Raw genomic sequence first — 25,185 nt, 5'->3', positions numbered from 1 at the left:
GTTCCCTGGTAACCCCTGTTCCAGCTGAACCTAATTTCTCCTTGGCTATCTCTCCCCTTTTAACCCCTCTGGAACTAATTACTACCCCTCCCTTGGTAGCTATTTGTCCTGGGTTTGCCACATTCTCTATAATGTTTTATTTTTTATGTAGCAATTCTATTCAGAAACATGGATCAACATAAATGTCTCTTCCAGTGTTGCAATCTTTGCACTGGCTCCCTATTGAATAAAGGGTCCAATTCAAAGTCTCTTGATACCCAAATTCTCAGTGGGACTCTCCCTCCAAGACCACAGTTCCTAAAACAACTGTGTTTTATTGGAATCTGTGTTCTATTAGATTGCTAAACTATTATGGATGGACTCATGAGTGTGGGAGTTGGACCTAGTCTATGGAACTTGATCCCAGAAGATATTAAAAACACAAACTTCATTGTGTATTGAATATAATGCAGAACTCATTTTTTCAGTTAAGTTCTATGTTTTCTCACTTTCTCTTTCTCTCAACCAATCAAGCAATTTTTTTCTTAGTTTGGGAAGCAAAAGAGTAATTATTTCTGTACTTGGGAGTTGCTTAGCTAGTATAGTGTTGACGGTCATGTGAGTACCTTAGAAAGAAACCGTGAATGAGAGTCATCTCCACTTCACACTGTTCATATTGGGTAAAATGTCTGGAGTGGTGTAATGCAGCCCTAAAAAGCCTGATTCCAGTTGGAGGAGAATTTTGCCAGCACAGGAACTGTGGAAGAGAACCATAAGGCTGTCTTCAGAGCATCTCCTTGGAAGCTTTGGTATAAGGAGTAGAGTTGGGCAGGATGGGTGTGTTGAGAGCAGAGCTGGTGATTGGGCAGATGGCAGGAAGTGTGGGGCCAGAGTATGCAGCACTGTGGAGACTGAAGACTGTGTTATGGTCCACAGAGCAGCTCTGGAAACCCGCGGCCCATCAGGGTAAGTCCCCTGGTGGGCCGGTCCAGTTTGTTTATCTGCTGCGTCCGAAGATTTGGCGCTCCGGGCCAACAGGGGCTGCGGGAAGTGGCACGGGCCGAGGGATGTGGTGGCCGCGGCTTCTCGCAGCCCCCATTGGCCTGGAATGGCGAACTGCGGCCAGTGGGAGCCGCGATTGGCTGAACCTGTGGACGCGGCAGGTAAACAAACTGTCCCAGCCCGCCAGTGGGTTTCCCTGATGGGCTGCGTGCCAAAGGTTGCCGATCCCATACCTAATATGTCTCAAAATGTAATACTTGAAAAATTGTAAATACATACTGTTTTTAATCCAATAAACAGCCCTTAGGAATCATTTCATTCTACTGGCTGAAAATGATGTATTTGGGGGGAAAAAAAACAACAACCCCCCCCCCCCGGACTAATTACATACTTGGGAGAATGGTTTCTATGATTAATAATGTGCTTTTTACCAACTTTCTTTTGAGAGTGAGAGACTGGGAAAAAAAGAAACAAACCAAGACATTTAAGCCTTGTCTGCACTACATAATTTTGTCAATAAAAGTCTGCTTTCATCGACAAAACACAGAGGTGTACACATTGCAATGCTCTTCAGCTACACTGACATAATAAACCCCCTTGACAAGAGGCATATAGCATTTTTTGACAAAGTTAGAACGACTATGTCTCTGTAGACGCTGTGCTTGCATATGTTGCCATAAGTGGTCTCCAGGAAGTGTCCCACAATGCCATCCTGACTGCACTGGTCAGCAGGTTCAGTTATGTTGCCCTGCTGACAGGTACACAGACATGTGTCCCTCCTCTTTTAAAGCCCTGGAAATTTTAGAAATTCCATTTCCTGTTTGCTCGGCCTGGCGAGTTCACATAGCATCTTCACAGCTGACCATGCTGGCTTTCTGCAGCAAACACGCTCCTTCCTGGAGTACACATGAGTTGTTGGATCTGCTGGGTCTGTGGGGAGAGGAGGTTGTGCAGTTGCAGCTCCACTCCAGATGTAGGAACTTTGATATGTCTGAGCAGATTGCTCATGGCTCAGAGGAGAAGGGGCAGTAAAGGGACATGCAGCAGTGCCGTGCTAAGATCAAAGAGCTGAGGCTGGGGTACCAGAACGCAAGGGAGGCATTGGTCACTGTGGTATGGTGCCAAAAACCTGCTGCTGCTTCAAGGAGCTGTATGCCATCCTCTCTGGTGACCCCACCTCCATCAGCAAGCACTCTGTGGTTACTTCAGGAGGACCAGAGGCAGCAGCCAGTGGCGTCAACCCCAAGGATGAAGTGGTGGACGAGGAAGTAGAGTTGGAGGAGGATGTGGGATACGCGACAGGTGGTGTGGTGAGCTCAGGACATTTTTTTTGACTCTGGAGCCAGCAGTCTGGGTCTGGCACTCCTGAAGCAGGAGAGGGGAACACTGGTAAGTACTCATATTGCTTTGATACTGCATGGTGACATGAGGTAGAGGTGTCCTTTATTTTGTTACATGGTAGAAGTGGGATAAAGGAGAGAAATTAACAACACTAGATACTGTTTGCATCTGCTTCTCATTCCCCTGTGCAGCTATGCAGTGGGAGCCCTGCAGAAAAGTTTGTAATGCATGTCAGGATGCCCTGAGAATAATCCTTAGAGATCTCTAGGAAACTTTTCTGGAAGTATGCTGCAATCCTCTGCCGAAGGTTCCTTGGCAGAGCTGCTTTGTTTCATCTGCAATTACTTCTGCAGGAACCAAAGCAGCATGCAGGCGAGCAGCATATGGACTTGGTCTGAATCATAGAACCATAGAATATCAGGGTTGGAAGAGACCTCAGGAGGTCATCTAGTCCAACCCGCTGCTCAAAGCAGGACCAATCCCCAACTAAATCATCCCAGCCAGGGCTTTGTTAAGCCTGACCTTAAAAACCTCTAAGGAAGGAGATTCCATCACCTCCCTAGGTAACCCATTCCAGTGCTTCACCACCCTCCTAGTAAAAAAGTTTTTCGTAATATCCAACTTAAACCTCCCTCACTGCAACTCGAGACCATTACTCCTTGTTCTGTCATCTTCTACCACTGAGAACAGTCTAGATCCATCCTCTTTGGAACCCCCCTTCAGGTAGTTGAAAGCAGCTATCAAATCCCCCTTCATTTTTCTCTTCTGCGGACTAAACAATCCCAGTTCCCTCAGCCTCTCCTCATAAGTCATGTGCTCCAGCCCTCTAATCATTTTTGTTGCCCTCCGCTGGACTCTTTCCAATTTTTCCACATCCTCCTTGTAGTGTGGGTCCCAAAACTGGACACAGCCCTCCAGATGAGGCCTCACCAATGCCAAATAGAGGGGAATGATCACGTCCGTCGATCTGCTGGCAGTGCCCCTACTTATACAGCCCAAAATGCCATTAGCCTTCTTGGCAACAAGGGCTCGCTGTTGACTCATATCCAGCTTCTTGTCCAGTGTAACCCCTAGGTCCTTTTCTGCAGAACTGCTGCCTAGCCACTCATCCCTAGTCTGTAGCAGTGCACCCTAGTCTGAATCCGCATGCATGCCGGAGATGCATCCTTAGTTACCCACAGGAGAGAGAGATCAGCTTCAATTACTCCTGCCTGTGGAAAACGGTGCCAGCATTCAGAATAGTGTCCCATGGTGCTTGTACTTCTGAAACTACCCAGGCCCTTTGCCCCATCTTGCCCCTTTCCCCCCTGGAACAAACTCACCATGGGCTCTTGCTGTGCTGTGCACTTGCCAAGGGAAAGTGAGAAAGAGGTGTATGTAACTTCTGTGATTCAACACTGTGAGTGCCCTCAAAATACTGCCTCCGTGTATTGTTTGTTTTGTTTCTGTGGATGTGCCCTTGAGGGCCATCTTCTATAGACTGATAGAGCACCTCCATCAGATAAGGAGGCGAATGAGGAGTAAGGATGACTACTAAGAGAAGTGCTGCAATCATCTGATGTTGCAGATGACAAGCAGTTAGCCTGGAGAGAGACAGTCAATGAAAAACTCAGAACAGATAGGAGAGGAGACAGGCAGGAGTGGATGATAAAATGATGGAGGACCAAACAGGGATGCTGAGGTCTCTGATTGTGCTGCAGTCGGCACATATCCGTGCTCTACTCCCTCTGCAGCCCATACAGAACTGCCTTCCATGCCCTCCACAAACTCCCCACACACATTCCTGGCATGGTCCAAGCCTGTTGCGGTACCCCTTGCACTCCACCCCTAGGTACATGTTTCATAATGACAGCTGGACTTACATGCAACTGTGAGAGCCACATTTCAGAGAGTGCTGCTCAGTGTCATGCCTCTTGTAAGAAATGGAAATTTGTGTTTTACTGTTTAAAAATTATTAGGGCTGTAAAGCGATTAAAAAAAGAATCATGCGATTAATTGCGCTGTTAAACAATGATAGAATACCATTTATTTAAATATTTTTGGCTGTTTTCTACATTTAAAAATATATTGATTTCAATTACAGCACACAATATAAAGTATAGAGTGCTCACAAAGGTCAGTGCTTACAAATACTTGCACTGTAAAAACGAAAGAAATAGTATTTTTCAATTCACCTAACACAAGTACTGTAGTGCAATCTATTTATCATGAAAGTTGAACTTACAAATGTAGAATTATGTGCAAAAATAAAACAATTGAAAAATAAGTAAAGGACCCATTATTAAGTACAGTTTTCAATATTTGTAATTTAATTTGCTTAATAGATGAATATTGACTAAAGAGGTATTGGGCTTCGTTGATTTTGCTAAGTATGGAATTGATATTTTGGAAATCCTAATTAGTTCTAAATATGCATCTCTAATTTGTTTTTCATCTGTGTTCCAAGTGAAAATATCTAAATTTGAAATATTTTCTTAATTATAAAATATTATAGCTGAACCTCACTAGTCCACATACCGGTGATGTGTTTCTATTTCACCCCCCTTCCCAAAAAGAAAAAAAAAACCTGCCTAACTGTCACTCCTTAACTTTTATCAGTATTTTGTGTTTGGTTTGGTTTGGTTTGTTTTTTTTTATGTATGAATCTAATAATCTGAAATGTGCAGATTGACACTGTTGTGGAGAATGAAGCCTTTGCTCTCTCTTTACATAACAGGAACAGTACAGGTGGTGAAAGTACAAACATTTCACTCCTGTTTTTGTCAAATTACTTCAATAGCCTGCAGAAAGGACCATCTCTAGGGATGAAAGAGTACTTCCTTTTCTGTGTCCATTCATTTCTTGACAACCTTCCATCCCCCCCCTCCCGGGTCAACAAATGTGCAAGCTATTGTCAGTTGTGATGGTGGTTCTTGTGATGAACGTGCTTGAACATAGTTTAATGTGCTGAGACCAACAAATTCATTTCACATATGATACTGAAAAGCCATCTAGTGTTGAAGACCTTTTTTTTTTGTTTTTTAAAGTACCAACTTTTGCAGGATTCAGATTGGCTTGAAAGACTTTATATTGTATCTCATCACAAAAGTTTACTATTACATTACCATAACTGTTTGAGGCACATACATTTTCCTGTGTGTTTGGACAGTGCCTAGCACCATGTGGGTACCACTGGAAAACAAATAATATTACTAAGATTTCCTTACTTTTATTAAACCTGTTACAGTATATTTACTAATATGTTCTACTGTTGTCAAACGATGAAAGATGAACTACACTTGTAAAACAGATGAACAGAGAATGTCTGTTGCAGTTTCTTAAATATATTAAATTATTTACTTAGGGCTTGATCCTGTGAAGTGGTGAGGATGGTGCTGAACATTTTTCAATCCCTGCTAACTCAAATGAGAGCTAAAGGCACTTGGGATCTATTTCTGCAAAATACTAGTTCACTAATACACAGATTTTTATAATCCTTGGTGGATTTTCCAGCCAGTGTGAATTAGCAAAGTTCTACTCTATTAGGAAAACTGTGAACTCACATATCACTCAAGCTTTTAACGGTGGTATAGTGTGACAGAAAATACCTTTTGCGATGTACATTGTAATTCTGATGAATCTTGTATTTATTTTTTTTCTCTCAGCTAGTAAAATGTTAAGTTATTCTTTAAATAAATAAATTAAAACTCCCCCAAAATTCAAGGAGAAAAAAGCACACGGTTCTTTTAAGAACTACAATATCTTGGTTGCTGCAGTAGCAGAATATGTTCCTAGTGTTATATAGGTAGTAGGGAAGTGCATAAAAACTCTTCTCTTTAAATCTATGATTTTCCTGCTTTAATATAGAAATATTTGTAAAACACATTTTTAGAAGCTTTAATGATATAGTCACAGTAAAATTTGTGACACTGCAGCAAATTTTTCTTCCTTTAGAAAACTGATGTTATAAGTTCAGCAGAAACCTTTGAAACTATATTGGGAAAAATATTCCTCAAGTTTGAAGTGCCTCAGTAATATAGAAAAGCAATATTGTTCTTTTATTATGTAGCAATGGTGCCATCTAGTGGATGTATCAATGTTGTGCATTCTTTCTGTAATTTCACCTTCTACTTACACTTTATTTTCGATGAAATATAAAGTTATAAAATGATATTTTTTGGCCACTGGACAAAGATATTTGCATGTTATATATTCAGATACTTAATTTAGAGAAATTCTCTTCTGGTTTTGAGGTTTATATTTTGCAGGAGAACTAAAAAATTCTGACTGGGTTTTCAGTTTGACAACCCGAAAAAGGATTTTAATTTTTGATACCTGGATATTGAAGGTTCATCAAATATATAAAGATTGGCTGTGAGATTCAAAACTGCTTCATGTGACTGAAAGTTGAGTTTAAAACAAGCTGTTGCAGGAAATGCGGTAAAGTTGATTTGCATTTTCTGGCTCCACTAATCAGCAGGTTTGTGGTGAAACATAACTCTGTATTGAGTTTGATTTTATTGAACATTTATTGAAAATTATGAATCTTTCATGTATTGGTTTGTTTTGTTTTCTTCTTAGCCAGAGCTGCTGCTTGCATAATGTGTAACCAGAAAGATGAGAGTAGAAGAAAATTAAAATAGATTTCTGTGACAGGAATATAATATCATGGGATGACAATAGTATAAGTAGTTGAATATTTATACGCGCATATGAACCATAAAACCCAAAAAGTGATAATTGAATGCATTTTTAAAGAGAATTTACTATTTTATAGAATAAATCTTGTTTTGAAAATCGCTTGCCTGATTGATTCAGTTCACTGTTAAGTGCTCATACTTAAGGTACTTCTAAATAATAGATATATAGTTTATTGGCTTGATCCATCTTTATAGAGACTAGAGAGCAAATAAAAGCAGATCTTATTTCAGCTAACATTGTTTTGGTTTTACAATTCAGGCATTTGTGTTATTACTGTTGTAAAAATGATCAACTTTATATATTTAGATATGTGGGTTGTTTCTTTAAAAGGTATAGAATAGGACTGATGGACACACAGGTGGACAGTGCAAATGGATTTTGTTTTGGCAATGAGAGATGCTGTAAATTATGGTTTATATGCCTCCAACAGAATAGGGTATATTCCTCCAATATAGAAACTTTGGATGTTAAGTATTTACTTCATTTACTATGAGGGGACAACTGGAAAATAAAACTAAGTATATGCCTTCCACTGATCAGGTTCATATTTCTTTGGGTGTTAATTTAGTTCAGACCATGGAAACTACTTATCAAAGAAGCAAGTAGAGGCCTTTTGTATGTAAAAATGTAAACTCATCTATCAGTGAGTGTTACAAATGAAAAATATTGACTGTCAGTATTCTGACTATTCTGCATTAGTAATAAACTTATTACTATATGTCATTGTAAGGAGGTAGGGTCAATGGTACTGCTGTTCCCTCTGTCTAAGAAAGGTAATATTCACCTGACTAAAATTGTTGTGGTTTATTGGTTAGAATATAGTTTTGGTTCCATTCCAACTCTTCCTGCACCCCACCAGGTGGGGAGGGGAAGGGGATATGAGAAACATCTCCTTCGAACTCTTAGTGGGCATAAAATAGAGGAGAGAAATGTGGTGGTGATCTGATATTGCATTTTATGTAGCTGCCAGTATTTCTTCCCCACCAAGTGAAAATTATACAAATAAATTGGGGAGCCCTCATCTCTTAGCCAATGATGGGTTTGTGTGCTTTCTGGTGAGCTATAGATTCCTTTTTTAAATTTAAATTAGTGGAGATATCCTATCTCCTAGAACTGGAAGGGACCTTGAAAGGTCATTGAGTCCAGCCCCCTGCCTTCACTAGCAGGACCAAGTCCTGATTTTGCCCCAGATCCCTAAGTGGCCCCCTCAAGGATTAAACTCATATTCAAAGATCATAAAATTTACACTGATTCACACTGGTACAATTCCATTGAAGTCCAAGGACTTATACTATTGCAGAGGTTGGCAACCTTTCAGAAGTGGTGTGCCAAGTCTTCATTTAGTCACTCTAATTTAAGGTTTCGCGTGACAGTAATACATTTTAAAATTTTTAGAAGATCTCTTTCTATAAGTCTATAATATATAACTAAACTATTGTTGTAAAGTAAATAAGGTTTTTAAAATGTTTAAGAAGCTTCATTTAAAATTAAATTAAAATGCAGAGCCCCCGGACTGGTGGCCAGGACCCGGGCAGTGTGAGTGCCACTGAAAATCAGCTCGCGTGCCGCAGGTTGCCTACCCCTGTACTAGTGTAAAACTGAAGTAATGCAGCAGTGAATCAGATCTATAACCTTTCAGGCTGTTCTTAAACAACATTCTTATAAAAAGCAAAAAAAAAGAAAAAATGAGGGGCTCTGGGCTAGGGCAGGGTGTTGGGGTGTGGGAGGGGGGTCAGGGCTCTGGGCTGGGGCAGCACACGGAACCCTGTGGGCCCCCCCGACTAGAAGTCAGACCCGCTGCTGGCCGCTTCCGGGGTGCAGCGTGTTGTCGGAAAAGGTTAGGCACTAGCCTGTCTTAGATGGACAGCACCGCCAACGGACTTTTAATGTCCTGGTTGGTAGTGTTGACCAGAGCAAGGCGACCCAGTACTTTACATGCCGCGACCCAGTACTGGGTCGTGACCCACGGTTTGAAAAACACTGCAAAAAATCCTACATTCTCCATTTCATATTGTGTTGAGAAGCTTCATCAGAGTTCATCACCATAATGCAACATTGTAATTATCTGCAACAGGGGTTGGCAACCTCTGGCACTTGGCTCGCCAGGGTAAGAACCCTGGCTGGCCGGGCCAGTTTGTTTACCTGCTGCTTTGGCAGATTCAGCCGATTGCGGTTCCCACTGGCCATGGTTTGCTGTTCCAGGCCAATGGGGGCTGTGGGAAGCAGCGCGGGTGAGGGATGTGCTGGCTGCGGCTTCCCGCCGCCTTCATTGGCCTGGGATGGCGAACCGCGGCCAGTGGGAGCCGCGATTGGCCGAACCTGCCAACGTGGCAGGTAAACAAACTGGCCCGGCCTGCCAGAGTGCTTACCCTGGTGAGCCACGTGCCAGAGGTTGCCGACTCCAATCTACAAAATTTAGCACCAGTGTTGCAAGGTATGTATAATATGGGTAAACAAAGGAATAATCATGGGATGTTCAGAGTTCAGGAACATTTTTGAGGAATATCCAAAAATTCAGATGTTTGCATGAACTTCAGTTTTCTCCCACCAGGCCTTGAAACTTCATCTGTTTACATTATGGAAATAATTCATGCCTTCCTACCCTCCTTGGCATGTATGTACTGGATTGGACAGCAGGCTTGCTTCTCTGTAGGTGTTTTTGTGGGGCAATCTCTTCTGTTTCTCTTCTTTCTCCTCTCTTCTCTTTTGTTCTTCCTCCTCCATCACTCTTGCACTCTTTTTTATTTGTTCAGCAAGTGTATGCTTTTTAAGAGTGTATATGTGTGTGGGAGGCTGTATTAAGGGAATGTTTCTGTTGCTATCCCAGCTAATCACTCCTTTCCCTTCCTTGTTGAGAAGCAGGGGCGGCTCTAGGAATTTGGCCGCCCCAAGCACGCCGGTCCCGCGGCTCCGGGGGACCTCTTGCAGACGTGCCTGCGGATGGTCCGCTGGTCCCGCGGCTCCGGTGGAGCATCCGCAGGCATGCCTGCGGGAGGTCCACCGGAGCCGTGGGACCAGCGGACCCTCCGCAGTCATGCCTGCGGGAGGTCCACCGGAGCCGCGGGACCGGCGTGCTTGGGGTGGCCAAATTCCTAGAGCTGCGGAAGGTCCGCCGGACCTTCCTCTTGCAGACGTGACTGCGGAAGGTCCGCCGGATCCCCCTGCCGCCCTCCCGGCAAAATGCCGCCCCAAGCTCGCGCTTGGCGCGCTGGGGTCTAGAGCCGGCCCTGCTGAGAAGGAAGGAGTGGATAGTGATAGGGGATGGGGATCAAGAACTAGCCAAGGCACAGAGTATTGTGCTCTCAGATGCCTACTGAGAAGAGCACTCTTCCTGTTTGTTTACTGCAGCAATAGCGCCGCAACCTCTAGTGGAAAGCAGATGTAAAGGGAGACTTTTTGTTCCCTTAGAAACTTATGGAGTGTTGTGTTTTGGGGAAAGCAGTCTTTCCTTTTATCATTAAATTTGATTTAAAAGACAAACATGAAAGTAGGTATTTTAATCTTTCCCCTCTCCGTTGTCCCCATGTACATATACACCACCGTATTACATTATTTTAATTGTAGCTCTTCATCCAAGGTACATAATTTCACTCATTAAACAGATTTAAATCTGGTCAGTACTTGGAAGAGAGCCCTCCAAAGAGAAAACACTTCTGGTACATTTGGAAGGAAGTGGGAGAAAGTCTGTAGGTGCTGAAAGAGCTGGTCATGAGGGACTGAAGGGCAGACAGCTATATTTGGGAGTGTGAACTTCCAGTATGAGAGCGGGGATTGCATACACACAAGTTCTGTGCATTTGGGCATGGTGGGCACTCGGTACTTTATTCTCTTGTGCCTGGAAGGGACCAGGTAGTCCCTCACATTGAAGAGAATGGATTCCCCCAGGTCTCATCTCAAGAGTTAACTTTTGCAAGCTCTATCTCCGCTTGGGCATAGCTTCAAATTTCTGAGGGGTGTGTGTGTGTTTTTCATGTTAAGTGTACTGAGTCTCTGTAATCGATTTTTTTTAATGTAAAGCACATTTTATTTGTAATGCTTCAACTGACAAAATTTTGATGTCTTGTGAATAATAATTTGTGGGCTGCCTTTAAATATATCAACCAAATAATTAAGAGATTGAGATTTTTCATTAGCTGTGATGGAACATTGTATGGACAATGAGATTATGAAGAAAACCACAGCTGAAGTAGAAACTAGCTGAAAGATTTTTCTCCTTTTAGCCACTCATACAGGAAACCTATCTGGCATAGTTAAAGCTCAGGTTGTGCTTAATAAAGCTGAATGTGTACATATATATGTTTAGTTAGAATAGAAATGATTGGGTTTGGAATACAGCACATCCAGAGCTCCCATTGGGGAGGGAAAAAAAGTGCTCTTGCCGGTTGTTTTAGTAAACAGGAGTTCTCTAGAGTAAGAGGTTTTTTTGGTACTTACAGTAGTATCTGCACTCTTGAGTCCTGTTTGCTTACAGGCAACACCTGGGAACTGATTAGAAAGCTCTAGGCATTTTGATCCTTCTCCTGAGGTCTGTCAATGCAGGTGTGCTGAGGGATCTTTTGAGACTCACTTTATACTTGTCTTTTTTTTTCCCTCGTGATGGAAGTAGTGTTGCTGTTAAAAGTTCTGTTACTTAAAAATATGAACAGTTTTCTACTACACACCTTCAAACTTTCCCTTAATATGTACCTGGGTTTTTGCATTTTCTCTTTAATTTACTCACAACAGTGTTTTTTAATGGTACATATATTGTGTTTTAGAAAATATTTTAAAATATTGGATGAAGTTTATTTTAGGGTTTTTTTGTTAGCTGTTAATTATGTTGAAATGATATAGTAGCTGCCAAAAACTCCTTAGCTGATGTCCCTAATTGGACATTTGTTATTGGTGAGACTGTTGTGTTGGCAAAGACTGTAATAGTGCTGGCTAAAGAGATGTTATTTAGGTCTCTTAAAAGCCAAAAGTGACTGAAGTTTGTTCTCTCAGGGCTTGGCTACACTTACAAGTTGCAGCGCTGGTGGAGGCTTTCCAGCGCTGCAATTACACCCCGTCCACACTTGCAGGGCACAACCAGCGCTGCAACTCCCTGGTTGCAGCGCTGGCTGAAAACCCATCCCGGTTGGGGTATAAGGAGTGCAGCGCTGGTGATCCAGCGCTGCTCAGCAGGTGTGGACACTCACCAGCGCTTTAATTGTCCTCCAGAGAATAAGGAGTTATCCCACAATTCCTGTTCAGCCACTCTGCTCATCAGTTTGCACTCTACTGCTCTTGCCTCAGGTGACCCGCCCTTTAAATGCCCCGGGAATTTTAAAAATCTCCTTCCTGTTTGCTGCAGCCAGGTGTGGAGTGCAATCAGTTAATCTTTACAGGTGACCATGCCTCCACGCGGGAAACGAGCCCCAGCATGGAGCACTGGCGAATTGCAGGACCTCATTAGTGTTTGGGGGGAGGAAGCTGTGCAGTCCCAGCTGCGCTCCAGCCGTAGGAATTACGATATCTTTGAGCAGATATCAAGGGCCATGCTGGATAGGGGCCATGATCGGGACGCACTACAATGCAGGGTGAAAGTTAAAGAGCTGCGGAGTGCCTATTACAAAGCCCGCGAGGGGAATCGCCGATCCGGAGCTGCCCCCACGACCTGCCGTTTTTACAGGGAGATGGACGCGATACTTGGGGGTGACCCCACTGCCAATCCCAGGACAACGATGGACACTTCTGAGCAGGCTGGGGGACAGGAGGAGGAGGAGGCGGAGGCGGTGGGGGGGGGAGGAAAACGCGAGTGAAGCTACTGGGATGGGGGAAGACACCCCAGAGTGGGCATGCAGCCAGGAGCTCTTCTCAAGCCAGGAGGAAAGTACCCAATCGCAGCAGCCAGCAGTTGCAGAAGGACAAGCAGAGGAGCGGGTTACCGGTAAGCGGCTTTTATTTTCTGGGTGGAAATGTTTCTGGAGAGGAAGGGGGTTTAGGGCTGCATGCATGCCAGCCTAGATGTGGAATAGCCCATTGATGTGGTCTATCAAGTCGCGGTAGTGATCTCAGCAAAAGTTTCAGCCAGAGCGTGGGCAATATGCCTGCGCAGGTTTATAGGGAGAGCCACTGTGTTCCTTGTCCCAGTCACGCTGACGCGTCCGCGCCACTGTGCCGCGAGGGGTGGGGGGACCATTTCTGAACACAGGGAAGCCGCATAGGGTCCAGGGCGGAATCCACATTGCTGTAAAAGAGCCTCCCGCTGTTCCCTAGTGACTTGCAGCAGGGAGATATCTTCCAGGATTAACTCCTGTGAAAAATGTTGGGAGACTCTTTAGTGAAGAGATAGGGAGATAGTGAAGATCACCCCTGCAGCTGCACCTTCACTCAACCCCTCTATCACTCCAGATTACCCGAAGCAAGCACCCCTCTATCACTCAAGCCCCACTTCTCCCTCTATAAGCACCCCTCACTCACCATTTCGTGGCTTCTGTTGTGTTATGTGTGTGGTAAAAGAATGCTAAACTGAGGACTAAGAACTCCCTCAGTGTAGCAATTAATGTCTGGAGATAGTGAATACAATGCTGCCCTGTTAAATGTATACATTTCTGGCTTTCTACAGTGACCTTGACTGCTGGACTGAGCAGATGTACCACAGCACAGAGGCTGCACAATTTGAGGAAAAATCCCCGAAAGAGCAAGGAGGACATGTTGAAAACTGTTCATCACTCTGCTAGAGAGAGTAAAGAATTGAAGGAGTGGAGAGAGAAGGAAAGCAGGATCCGCAAGAGAAATGCAGTGGCCAAGAGGAAAAGCACAGAGCGGCTGCTAAGCATCCTGTCGCGCCAAGCGGACTCTATAGAGTCACTCGTTGCCATGCAAGCAGAACACTACCGTGCTACTCCACCCCCCCCCCGTCCCAAAGCTTTTTGCCTTGTGCCCCAATGTCAGCTCAACCCACCTTTCCCCAGCATCTAGGTTCTTACCACCACCAGCTGCCTCCAACACCTGTACGTTCACCAACCAGCCCTGATACCTACCACCCTTACCCTCTGCACTCAACCCCCATCACCATGCAGTTTATGCACCCTGAAGTGCAGGATTCATTAAACAGCACTCCAGACAGGACATATGCAAACTTGTGACTGTACAGTTCACCAACCCACACCCCTGCCCTCTTGTGTTCATGAAATGTTGTGTGTCTGTCTGTCTGTCAAGGAAGTTTTTTTCTTTTCAATAAAACAATTCTTGGCTTTGAAAACAGTCTTTATTATAGCAGATAGTGAAAGATACCTTAGCCCAGTAAAGAAAGAGGCACTGCAAATCATTTTAGGGATAATAGAATAACAGTGTAAACAGTGCAATTCACTCCCATGCAAGGCAGCAAACATTACTGTTGGCTTTCAGCCTCAAATTCTTCCCTCAAGGCATCCCTAATCCTTGAAGCCCTGTGCTGGGCCTCTCTATTAGCCCTGATCTCTGGCTGTGCATATTCAGCCTCCAGGACTTGAACCTCGGTGGTCCATGCCTGACTGAATGTTTCACCCTTCCCTTCACAAATATTATGGAGGGTACAGCAAGCGCATATAACCGCGGGGATGCTGCTTTCCCCCAAGTCTAGCTTCCCATACAAGGAACGCCAGCGTGCCTTTAAAAGCACACTCCACAGTCATTCGGCACCGGCTCAGCCTGTAGTTGAACCGGTCCTTGCTCCTGTCAAGCTTCCCTGTATAGGGTTTCATGAGCCAAGGCAGTAACGGGTAAGCGGGGTCTCCAAGGATCACAATGGGCATTTCGACGTCCCCTACTGTGATCTTCCTGTCTGGGAAAAAAGTCCCTGCCTGCATCTTCCTGAACAGGCCACTGTTCCGAAAGATGCGTGCATCATGCACCTTTCCAGGCCAGCCTGTGTAAATGTCAATGAAACGCCCGCGGTGATCCACAAGCGCCTGGAGAACCATAGAGAAATACCCCTTACGATTAATGTACTCTGATGCCAGGTGGGGGGGGGGCAGAATAGGAATATGCGTCCCATCTATCGCCCCTCCACAGTTAGGGAAACCCATTTGTGCAAAGCCATCCACAATGTCCTGCACGCTCCCCAGAGTCACGGTCTTTCTTAGCAGGATGCGATTAATTGCCTTGCAAACTTGCATCAAAACGATTCCAACGGTCGACTTTCCCACTCCAAACTGGTTCCCGACTGACCGGTAGCTGTCTGGAGTTGCCAGCTTCCAGATTGCAATAGCCACCCGCTTTTCCACCGTCAGGGCAGCTCTCAATCTTGTGTCCTTGCGCCGCAGAGTGGGGGCGAGCTCAGCACACAGTCCCATGAAAGTGGCTTTTCTCATACGAAAGTTCTGCAGCCACTGCTCGTCATCCCAGACTTCCATGACGATGTGATCCCACCAGTCAGTGCTTGTTTCCCGAGCCCAAAAGCGGCGTTCAACGGTGCTGAGCATTTCCGTGAATGCCACAAGCACTTTAGTGTCACACGCGGCAGGAGAATCGATATCGATATCATCGTCAGACTCCTCACTGTCACTTTGGAGCTGAAGGAATAGCTCGACTGCCAAACGTGTTGTGCTGGCGACACTCATCAGCACAGTCCTCAGCAGCTCGGGCTCCATTTGCCACAGAAATCGCGATTCACACACAGAGAGTAAAACAGAAAGACACTCACAATGGCGCCAAACGTTGCCGGAAAGAGTGAATGCTGGGATGTGAAGCGATGCACCATGGGGCGTTGGCACAGGAAGCGGAATGACCCGCACACTTCCTTCCCCTTCCCACAATACTCAGCGCCAAAATGGGACGAGGTGCTCTGTGGGATAGCTGCCCACAACGCACCTCTCAATACAGCGCTGGAAAGTGCTGCAAGTGTGGCCACACTGCAGCGCTGGTAGCTGTCAGTGTGGCCACACTCCAGCGCTGGCCCTACACAGCTGCATGACCAGCGCTGTAACTCCCAGCGCTGCAACTTGTAAGTGTAGCCAAGCCCTCAGTGTCTTTTTGGGGGAGGGGAGGGGAAATACTCTGATTTAGAGAGTTACTTCAGTTGACATCTTGGTTAAGTGATCAGTACTTCAAGCCTTATGACCCACTTTGTAATTCTCATTTTTAGGGTGAGACATTCAGTGGTAGGGCAAAGAATCCTCTTTCAATAACCATTATTAACAATGTATTTCTTGATGCAGAGGAATAATGTAGACTGCTTACGAAAATATCAGGTTCTAGTGCATAATTTTTTTTAGTCATTCAATATAGAGCGGGTTTCTCTTACTGGGAAACAGTGGAGCCACTCTCTAGAAAGCACTGCTTCTAAGCAAGCAACCTTTTCTGTTTTCATCTGGTAGCAACTGGTAGACTATATAGTTTTGCATTGGTTCCCAGAATTTCTGTGTGTGAGAGAGTGTAAATTATAAGGTATAAAACGACTGACATAATTCCAACTAGTAGAGTTAAAACTGAATTTAGTGTCCTGAGTGTTGAGGATACATACAATCTTCCTTAATGTTGCAAAAAATATTTTTCTTTTGGATAACTACATTCATAGTCTAAGAAGATCAGCCAAAAATTTGTTCTGAGGTTGAGTCTGAGGGGTGTGTGTGTGTGTGTGTGTGTGTGTGTGTGTGTGTAAATATATTTATTTTTAATTCTGAGATAATGGAGAAAATTGGAAATATAATTACAATACTTACTTTTAGGCTCCAGACCAGGGGTCGGCAACCTCTGGCACGCGGCTCGCCAGGGTAAGAACCCTGGCTGACCGGGCCAGTTTGTTTACCTGCTGCTTTGGCAGATTCAGCCGATTGTGGTTCCCACTGGCCATGGTTTGCTGTCCCAGGCCAATGGGGGCTGTGGGAAGCAGCGTGGGCAAGGGATGTGCTGGCTGCGGCTTCCCGCCGCCTTCATTGGCCTGGGATGGCGAACCGTGGCCAGTGGGAGCCACGAGTGGCCGAACCTGCCAACGTGGCAGGTAAACAAACTGGCCCGGCCCGCCAGGGTGCTTACCCTGGTGAGCTGCGTGCCAGAGGTTGCCGACCCCTGCTCTAGACACACAATATTTTTACCCTGTTGATTGCTGTATGTTTCTATTAGCGTCCCTCTCCTATTTTCTTTCATTTTGCTTCATTAAAAAGATAGTTTTCACAAATCTTGAGTTCTAATTCTTCTTTTAGTAATGAGAGCTGATCAAAAAACAGCCAGGGGGTGGACTTTGTAGAAGTTTTTGCAAATATGAAAGTATTTTTGGGTGTAACTTTCTAAGGAGGTTTTTTTTTAAACCATTTTTTTGTTGAAATTGGAAATTTCAAAACTGAATTGTGATGAAACTGATCAATCAAAATTGGCAATACAAAATTGTGTGTGAAGCACAAAGATAGCAATATTTCAGAACACCTGTCTTTTTTAATTTAAAATTTCTGTTAATTTGAATGAAACTTTTTTTCTTAAAAAACTTTTTAGCTTCCCTAAAAAAGAATCATATTTTTCATTAGAAAATTTTTGGCCATCTTGAATAGTTGTTAATTAATATCTGTGGGAAAAGCACATTATCTTCTCCAGTAACTGAACCTAGATGACCACTGTGTTCTGCTAAACCTGGGTGTAGGCTGTTGCTTGTTCGTGTGGATAGTGTCATCTTTGTTTAGCATTTACAGAAAATATAGTCTCTGCCTTGTAACAATCTTGGGGTTCATTAAATAACAAACCAGTGAATGAAAAAGAAATAAAACTTTAATAAAACAACCTGGAGAGTTTCTGCAGTGAGCTGCTCCACACACAGCCATGTCATGTTCCCAACCACAGCCTCCAGAGCACACGTCCGCACCGACATCCAACACTGTCCCTTATGAGGGAGCGTCTCCAAATCACAATATTTCATAAATATATCTTTGCATGCCTGTAAGAGCTTATTAACTATGCATCGATCATTCAATTGGATCTGTAGAGGTAGTGTTGCTGTAGATTTCAGTGGGACTCCACAGGTGCAAGGAGCTGCCTATTTGTCTGCATGGATCTGAATGCCTAAGTTATGATAAGGGGAAGAGATAAAACGGGATGGGTAGATGAGGGCCATGGTACAGTAATTATACGATAAATCGTGAAATCAGTGTATACATCTAGGAGTTTACATAAAAAATAATTGGTAGTTTTATATATAAATATTGAGGAGAGAGAGAAAAAGGGAGTAGGAATGGCAGAAATGATCTGTAAGGGAACCGCCAACATAGGGGCAGTGTGAAGGGACTCCTCAACTGAAGGAATCCTTTCATCTCTGTCAGTTGTTTTATAAACTGCATTTGTAAGAATACAGAAAATACAGAGTATTACATATATTCCTACTGAATAAACCTAAAGTCTTGCCATTGTGGATACTTAGGGAATCTAAAAGAAGGATTAACTAATAGCTTAGTCTAAAATGTGTTTCAAATACCTTCCTAAAATAACTTCATTTTGTTTTAACAGGTATCTTTCAGATGAAGGAATTGAAGCTTGCACAAATTCTTCTGACAAAGTCAATATAAGTGACGTTATCCTGATTGCCCTTAATGTAGGTTATGGTTATGAAATTTTAGGAAAAATCTTATATCAGATTGTTCAGTCTTTACATGTTGTACATAATACATAATGTTTTTATTTCAATGTGTTGTTTAATTTGGTATATCTGAATTAGAGCTTAAAAATGCCATCTTTGGCAGGCAGTGATTTTCTCTTTAAAAATTAAAGCTCAAGGAAATTTTTAAAAGCATATTTTGCCATGGAAAAATATGTAGTATTTCTTTTTGTTAAAGAAAATTTTCATTTATTAAAAAACAAACGCCAACACCAAAAATACATTACATTTTGTGAATGCATACTGTCATATAAATATAAATACAAATGTTAACTGTTGTGGTAATTTAAGTATTTCATTGGGCACTTACGGTAGTTCAGGCTTGAGATCCAATATGTCTTAAAAGTGATATGATGTAGAAATTAGACTCTATTTATGTATTTACAAAGATACAGCTTGGAAGTAAAAAGTTTACTGTTGCAGGTGTTTGTGTGTTGGCCCTGCAATAAAAATTAGTTAGCAAATATTATGCCCATATCTGTTTTGACAGCCCTAATGATACAAGGGAGAAGATGGATCAGAAAGTTAGTTAAATGAAAAAGGCCAAAATTGAATTGAATGCTTCAAGTTTTGGGGGAATAGTTAATAGGATCCTTTGTTAAGAATACTGCTTTATGATATAAATATATTCAAAAAACCTTGCGATGCTTGTAACTGTTTTATGCATAGTGTTCTTGTATTACTGTATAAACAAAGAAAGGCATACCTGAAGATGCTTTATAAAAAACAGTATAAATACAACAGAATTGTGGCACTAAATAAATGTGCATTTACTGAACTAATCTGGATCAGTATTCTACCCATTCCTGTCAACATGTGGATAAAGAAATATAAATGCTATATAAATACCTCAGCCTCATATTGCTCATTTTTCTTTTTAGAAGATGAGAAAAGTACCTATGAAACATTTAGAAAAGTTGTTCAGAATTCAAGTAATTGCCTCCTCAATAAACATGATCATCTGGTCCCCCCCCGACAGGTTATAAATGACTCTTCAAAGAATAGAAATCTTCTAGCTAGGGAAAGAGGCCTGTCAATGTGTCTAAGTTAGAACTGGTCAAGAAACTTAGGGCCTTACTTGGAATGTGGGATACTCTGTCCCCAGACTGAGCAGGGACTTTAATTTAGCTTTCCTATATCACAGATGAGGGCCCTAACTACCCAGCTGCAGATGGTCTCTCAGTCTTTGCTGTTGGAGTTGTTACACTTTGTATAAATAATTAAATATTCGTTGAATGAGGCAGAGGCTGAGGCCTTTTCTACACTACAGAGTTTTTGTCAATGTAAGTCACGGCAGTGATCAAAAAAAGGTATAATTACATTGCTTGTGCATGTTCATACGATTCTCATTCTGTCAGCAGAGTGGGTCCACAGTTGGTGCTCTAGCTTTGACAGAGAGACCAGTGCTTTCTGGGTAGCTATCCCATTGTGCTACTCGCCATCTTCTGCAAATAGGAGTTGTGGGAAGGTGGAATGGATCACAGTGCATCATTGGTGCAGGCTCAGCATCTCTTGGTACATTTTTTTCTATCCCATCATTCCATGGGCTTCTGACTGTGTTTTGCGGCATTTTTCAATGGTTCCTGTTTACTGTACACCCACCATCTCTGTCTGAAAGGATGGATCCTGCACTGTTTTCTACTGTTATGGTTATGAACACATTGCGGCTGGTCATACAGTATATCATGAACACCCAGTCTGAACAGGAATCAGAGATAGTTCACCTGCTGTGTGCCATGGAAAGATACAATACCAGATTACTTTTTGGCATTCATGGAGCAGCTGCACATAGTGGACTGTCGCTTTTGAGCTTGGGAAACAAGCACTGAGTGGTGGGATCACATTCTTATGCAGTCCTGGAATGACGAACTGTTACTGCAGAATTTTCAGATGTGGAATGCCACCTCCCTGGAACTGTGTGCAGAGCTCGCCCCAGCCCTGCGCCGGAAGGACACAAAAATGAGACCTACCCTCTCGGTGGAGAAGAGCATGGTAATTGCCATGTGGAAACTGACAACTCCAGACTACTACCAGTCGGTCACGAATCAGTTTGGATTGGAAAGTCCACCATTGGGGCTAAGTTAATGCAAATGTGCAGGGCCATTAATTGCATCCTGCTACAAAAAATTATGAGTCTTGGCAACATGTGTGAAATAGCAGATGGCTTTGCAGCAATGGGATTCCCTAACTGCAGCGGTGTGCTAGATGGTGCACACATCCCAGTTTTGGCCCCAGACCATCTTGCAATGGGAATCATCAGTAGAAAGTTGTACTTCTCTATGGTATTGCAGGAGCTTGTGGATTGTCATGGCCATTTCACTGATATCAATGCGGGATGGTCCTGGAAAGTGCACGACACACACATCTTCAGGAATACTGGCCTGTAGAGAAAGCTGCAAGCAGGGACATTCTTTCTAGACTAGAAGATTCCAGTGGAGGATGTTGAAATGCCCATAGTGATCCTGGGAGACATAGCATACCCCTTACTTCCATGGCCCATGAAGCCTTACATGGGAAACCTTGAAAGCAGCAAGGAGCACTTCAGCAATAGGCTGAGCAGGTGTAGAATGACGGTTGAATATGCCTTTGGCAGATTAAAAGCATGCTGGTGCTGCCTTTATAGCATGTTAGATCTAAATGAAGAATATAGTCCCATGGTCATAGCAGCCTGTTTGTGCTCTCCATAATATTTGTGAGGTTAAGGGTGAAAAGTTTACCCTGGAGTGGAATTGGAGGCAGATTGCCTTGGTGGCTGATTTTGAGCAGTTAGATACCAGGGCTGTTAGAGGGGCGCACAATGGGGAGTTTATTTGAATCAAGGAGGCTTTGAGGCACCATTTTGACAATGAGATCTAGTAATGTGTCATTTTATACAGCACTATACCATGCTTTGTTCAGTTGCCATCTTGCATGAAAATTTTGATGATTGCTGACCATGATTTGTACTCAGCAAATGATCAGATTGCTACGGTATATTAATTCCATCAGCATCCACCATGTGTAGGAGACACATAAAGATTGGTTATCTTTCAAAGAGTATGTTTTTATTAAATACCAATTAACAACACACAAAAGGCAAGGTGGGAAGATAATTAACAGTGAAGGGCAGTGTTGGTTCTTAATAGCTCTGTGTAACTCTAGCTATCATTTTGGGTGGAATGAACAGGGTACTGAGATTGGCTGGGAAGTTGCAAGGAATGTGTCGGAGGAGTTTGGGAAGGGCATGGAAAGCAGTTCTCTATCAGCTGCAAGGGGGGCCGAGCACACATGATTTCTGCCTGCAGCATGATTAGTTCCCTCTTACCACTGCATGGCTGGAGTCGGAACTCCTGTTCCTCTGCGATCTTAGTGATTATGCTAAGAGAGCCTTTCCTGTAGTTGTATGTAGTTCTTTATTATTTTTTTAGTATAGATAGTTTACGTAGTTATGATAATTAGTTACTTATAGTTTTCCTTGGTCAGGGTCTGACCCCTCCCCTACGTCCTGCAATCCAGGGTTCAAGAACTGTGTTTTGTGCCCTCACTCGTTCTCCATGAACAATGAGCATCAACGCTATCTCTACTGCCTTGGGGAAGCTCATATTGCTGCTCAATGTGCCATCTATAAGGCTTTGCTGCTGTGGACCTGGGAAGCGCAACAACTTCGCCTCAGGAAGCACCTGAGCACCTTAGAGAGGAGGCCATGAAGCCGCGTGCACACTTGCATCTGGGCTCGTTGAAACTGATGGTGCAGTGTCCGTCACCCGCGGTGAGCATGTCTCCCAGCACTACTTGTTCCTCAGATCCGGCGGCACCAGCGGTCCTGGAGAAGCCCAGGCATGAGAGTAGGAAGCACTCTCATGGGCCTAGAAGCAAGTCCCAGTGAGGGCTGCTTCTAAGCGCAGTGTTTCCTCCCAGAGCCGTGCCAGGTCAGGTGCAATGTCGCGTGCTGGCACTGTTGCACTGGCGCCCAAGCTTCCCTGCCTGTAGGGTAAGTCGAAGAAGAAAAGGGATGTGGTGGCATTGATTGGTGGCCCCTGTACCTGCCCAATCTGTGCCGTTTCCTGCACACTCATCGCCTGTTCTGCTGCTGCTTCCACAACCTTCGCTGCAGCTGGCTCCACAGAGTGTCTTCATCTTCAGCTGCCTCCAAGGACACTTCCCATGTCCCTGGGTGATCTGGAGCCCTTTCTATCCATGGAAGAACTGGAGTTGCCCTACGCGTCTTTGCTGCTGCTCTCTGGCCTGTCATTCACCCATGCAGTCCCTACTTCAGCAAGCGAGCCAGTCCTGTTCCTGCCAGAGAGGGCCATGCCAACACTGTGGTTTCCCCGCACCACTGGCACCCCTGCTACTGGAGGCATCTTCGGACTCTGAGGGATTTTTGGAACAAGAACCAATCTTCTCTCCTGTATCCAGTGTAGTACTGACTCTTCCTTCCACCCGCCTTATCTTCCTGCTTAGGACCTGGCCTTGGCAATGTGGTACCAATACTCCTAGGGCTCAATGAACCCCCAGGCCCATACTCCTTGGCTACACTGGCCACCCTGGGACCCATACGACCCATGATACCTGCCTACCCAGGTCTCGTACCAGTCTGCCCTGGCTCCTCAACTAGCACCATCGGGCTCTGAGGAGAAGGTGGAGGTCGAGCCCATACTGCCGGTTCCGTGGTCCCTACAGCCACTTCCTCCTCTTTGGACACAGCTCTCATTCCTGTCTCCATGTCTGTCCCTAGTGATCATAGGCTGTAACAGGTCCTGTTACAAAGGGTGGCAGTGGATCTGAGCATCCCACTGGAGGAGGTTCAGTACCAGCAGCACCAGTTCCTTGACACCCTCCAGTCTCAGGGACCCACAAGGGTGGCACTCCCATTAATAATGCCATACTCCAGTCTGTACAGCGGTGTGGCTCTCCCTGGCTGCCTTTACTCCCACACTGAAATGATCAGAACAGCGCTCTTTCATCCCAGCTAGGGAGGCAGACTTTTTGTTTCTCCTCCCCATCCCCCCAGCTCTGTGGTGGTGCACGTGGCCACAGAGAGGGCAGCCAATGCCCCCAGAAGTCCACTTCTCCAGACTGGGCAGTGAAATGGTAGACTTTTTTGGTAGGGAAGGTCTTCTCCTTGGCGGCGTTGAAATTTTGCATCGCCAACTACCAGGCTCTGCTTGCCAAATACAACTTTAAAACCTGTGCCAGACTAGCATAGTTCAAGGACAAGCTATCTGCAGATGAACAGCAGCAATATCAGGCGCTAGTGGGCGAAGGGTGCCTCATAGCCAAGGTCGCCTCCAAGAGGCTGTCAACACGGCTGATGTAGCCTCATACTCACTCACGATGGGCATTATGTCCTGCAACTCCTGGCTGCAGTCTTCTGGCTTCCTTTGAGAGGTCCAAATGACCATTGAGGACCTCCCCTTTGATATGGACAGGTTATTTTAGTCTAAGACTGACGAATCCCTTCACTTGTTAAAGGACTCAAGGGCCACACTACACTCCCTGTGGATCTATGCTCCAGCCCCATGATGCAAACAACATTGCCAAAAATTCCTCCCCCGGTCATATGCACCCTACCTGCTGTACTACCAGTGGCACCAGGAACCCCCACACAAGTACCACCGGTCCCAGCATCAGTGACATGCAATCTCTGCTGTGGCTACTTCCTCAACCCTCACCCACCAACAACCCAAGGCACAGTTTTGATGCATTGGTTGGGAGATGTGAACCATCCCCGTTGCCACCCATGGACCCAGATATCATCTTTGGAGGCCATCTTGCCTTATTCACCCACAATTGGGAGCAAGATTACCACAGACCATTGGGTACTGGAGATTAGCCACCACGGATACTCTATAGAATTTCTTTCATTTCCCCTGCAACTCCTCCCAACCCATATACCCCCAGGTGACCCTACTCTCAATGTCTACTCCAAGAGGCTGAAGCTCTTCTTGCAAAGGGGCCCATAGAGACCATGGCACCTTCCTATGTAGGCAGAGGCTTCTACTCCCCATACTTCCCCATCCCCAAGAAGGGCGCCGCCCCATTCTCGATCTTTACTTAGTGTTACCCTTACCTTAATGAATGGTGGCTCATAGTGCTCTCTTGACAGGAGCTTACTTCTGCCATCTCCACTCTTCGTACTCTCTAGCCTCTCTGCACATCTGCATCAATGAGTGGAAGTCAGTGCTCGTACCTACGCAGGTGATCAACTTAATTGGAGCACGGCTTGACTCAGTTGCAGCTCAAGCCTTCCTTCCACCAGACCACTTCGCAACGCTGAATGCCCTAGTGATGAAATTCTGCCGCACCCCTCACATCATGGTATGTCATTGCCTTTATCTGAAAATCCAAGTTCCATGTGGTGATGCTGGCTTCTATTATCCTTTCCCTCCCACCCGGGGCCTGGTTTGCAACTCTTGACATCTACCTGGCCCATCGAAGATTTCTCTATTTCCATATAGGGCAACACTACTGCCAATTCTGAGTCCTCCCTTTCAGCATTTTGATGGCTCCGTGAGTTGTCATGAAGGCCTTTGTGATCATGGTGGCTCACATGTACCGCCTCGGCTACTTGGTGTTACCCTTACCTCAATGAATGGTTCCTCATAGTGCTCTTTCGACAG

At 44.5% G+C, this 25,185-nt stretch overlaps 1 protein-coding gene across 2 annotated transcripts in view; it reads left to right on the top strand.

Moving 5' to 3' along the window:
* TDRD3 (tudor domain containing 3) overlaps window positions 1-25,185 on the top strand; it is a 271,154-nt gene that overhangs the window by 72,095 nt on the left and 173,874 nt on the right. The window contains exon 2 of one of the 2 annotated variants that reach the window (XM_045012123.1): window positions 18,436-18,520. In XM_045012123.1, coding sequence (XP_044868058.1) covers window positions 18,436-18,520 — 85 coding nt within the window. Of the gene's footprint in view, window positions 1-18,435; window positions 18,521-25,185 lie in introns of those variants that run through there. The other variant, XM_045012124.1, reaches the window with a different exon arrangement.

This window comes from Mauremys mutica, chromosome 1, assembly GCF_020497125.1.
Source record: "Mauremys mutica isolate MM-2020 ecotype Southern chromosome 1, ASM2049712v1, whole genome shotgun sequence".
Lineage (NCBI taxonomy): Eukaryota > Metazoa > Chordata > Testudines > Geoemydidae > Mauremys > Mauremys mutica.
Note: the sequence above shows the minus strand (reverse complement) of the source record. Positions and strands in the feature narration are given on the sequence as shown.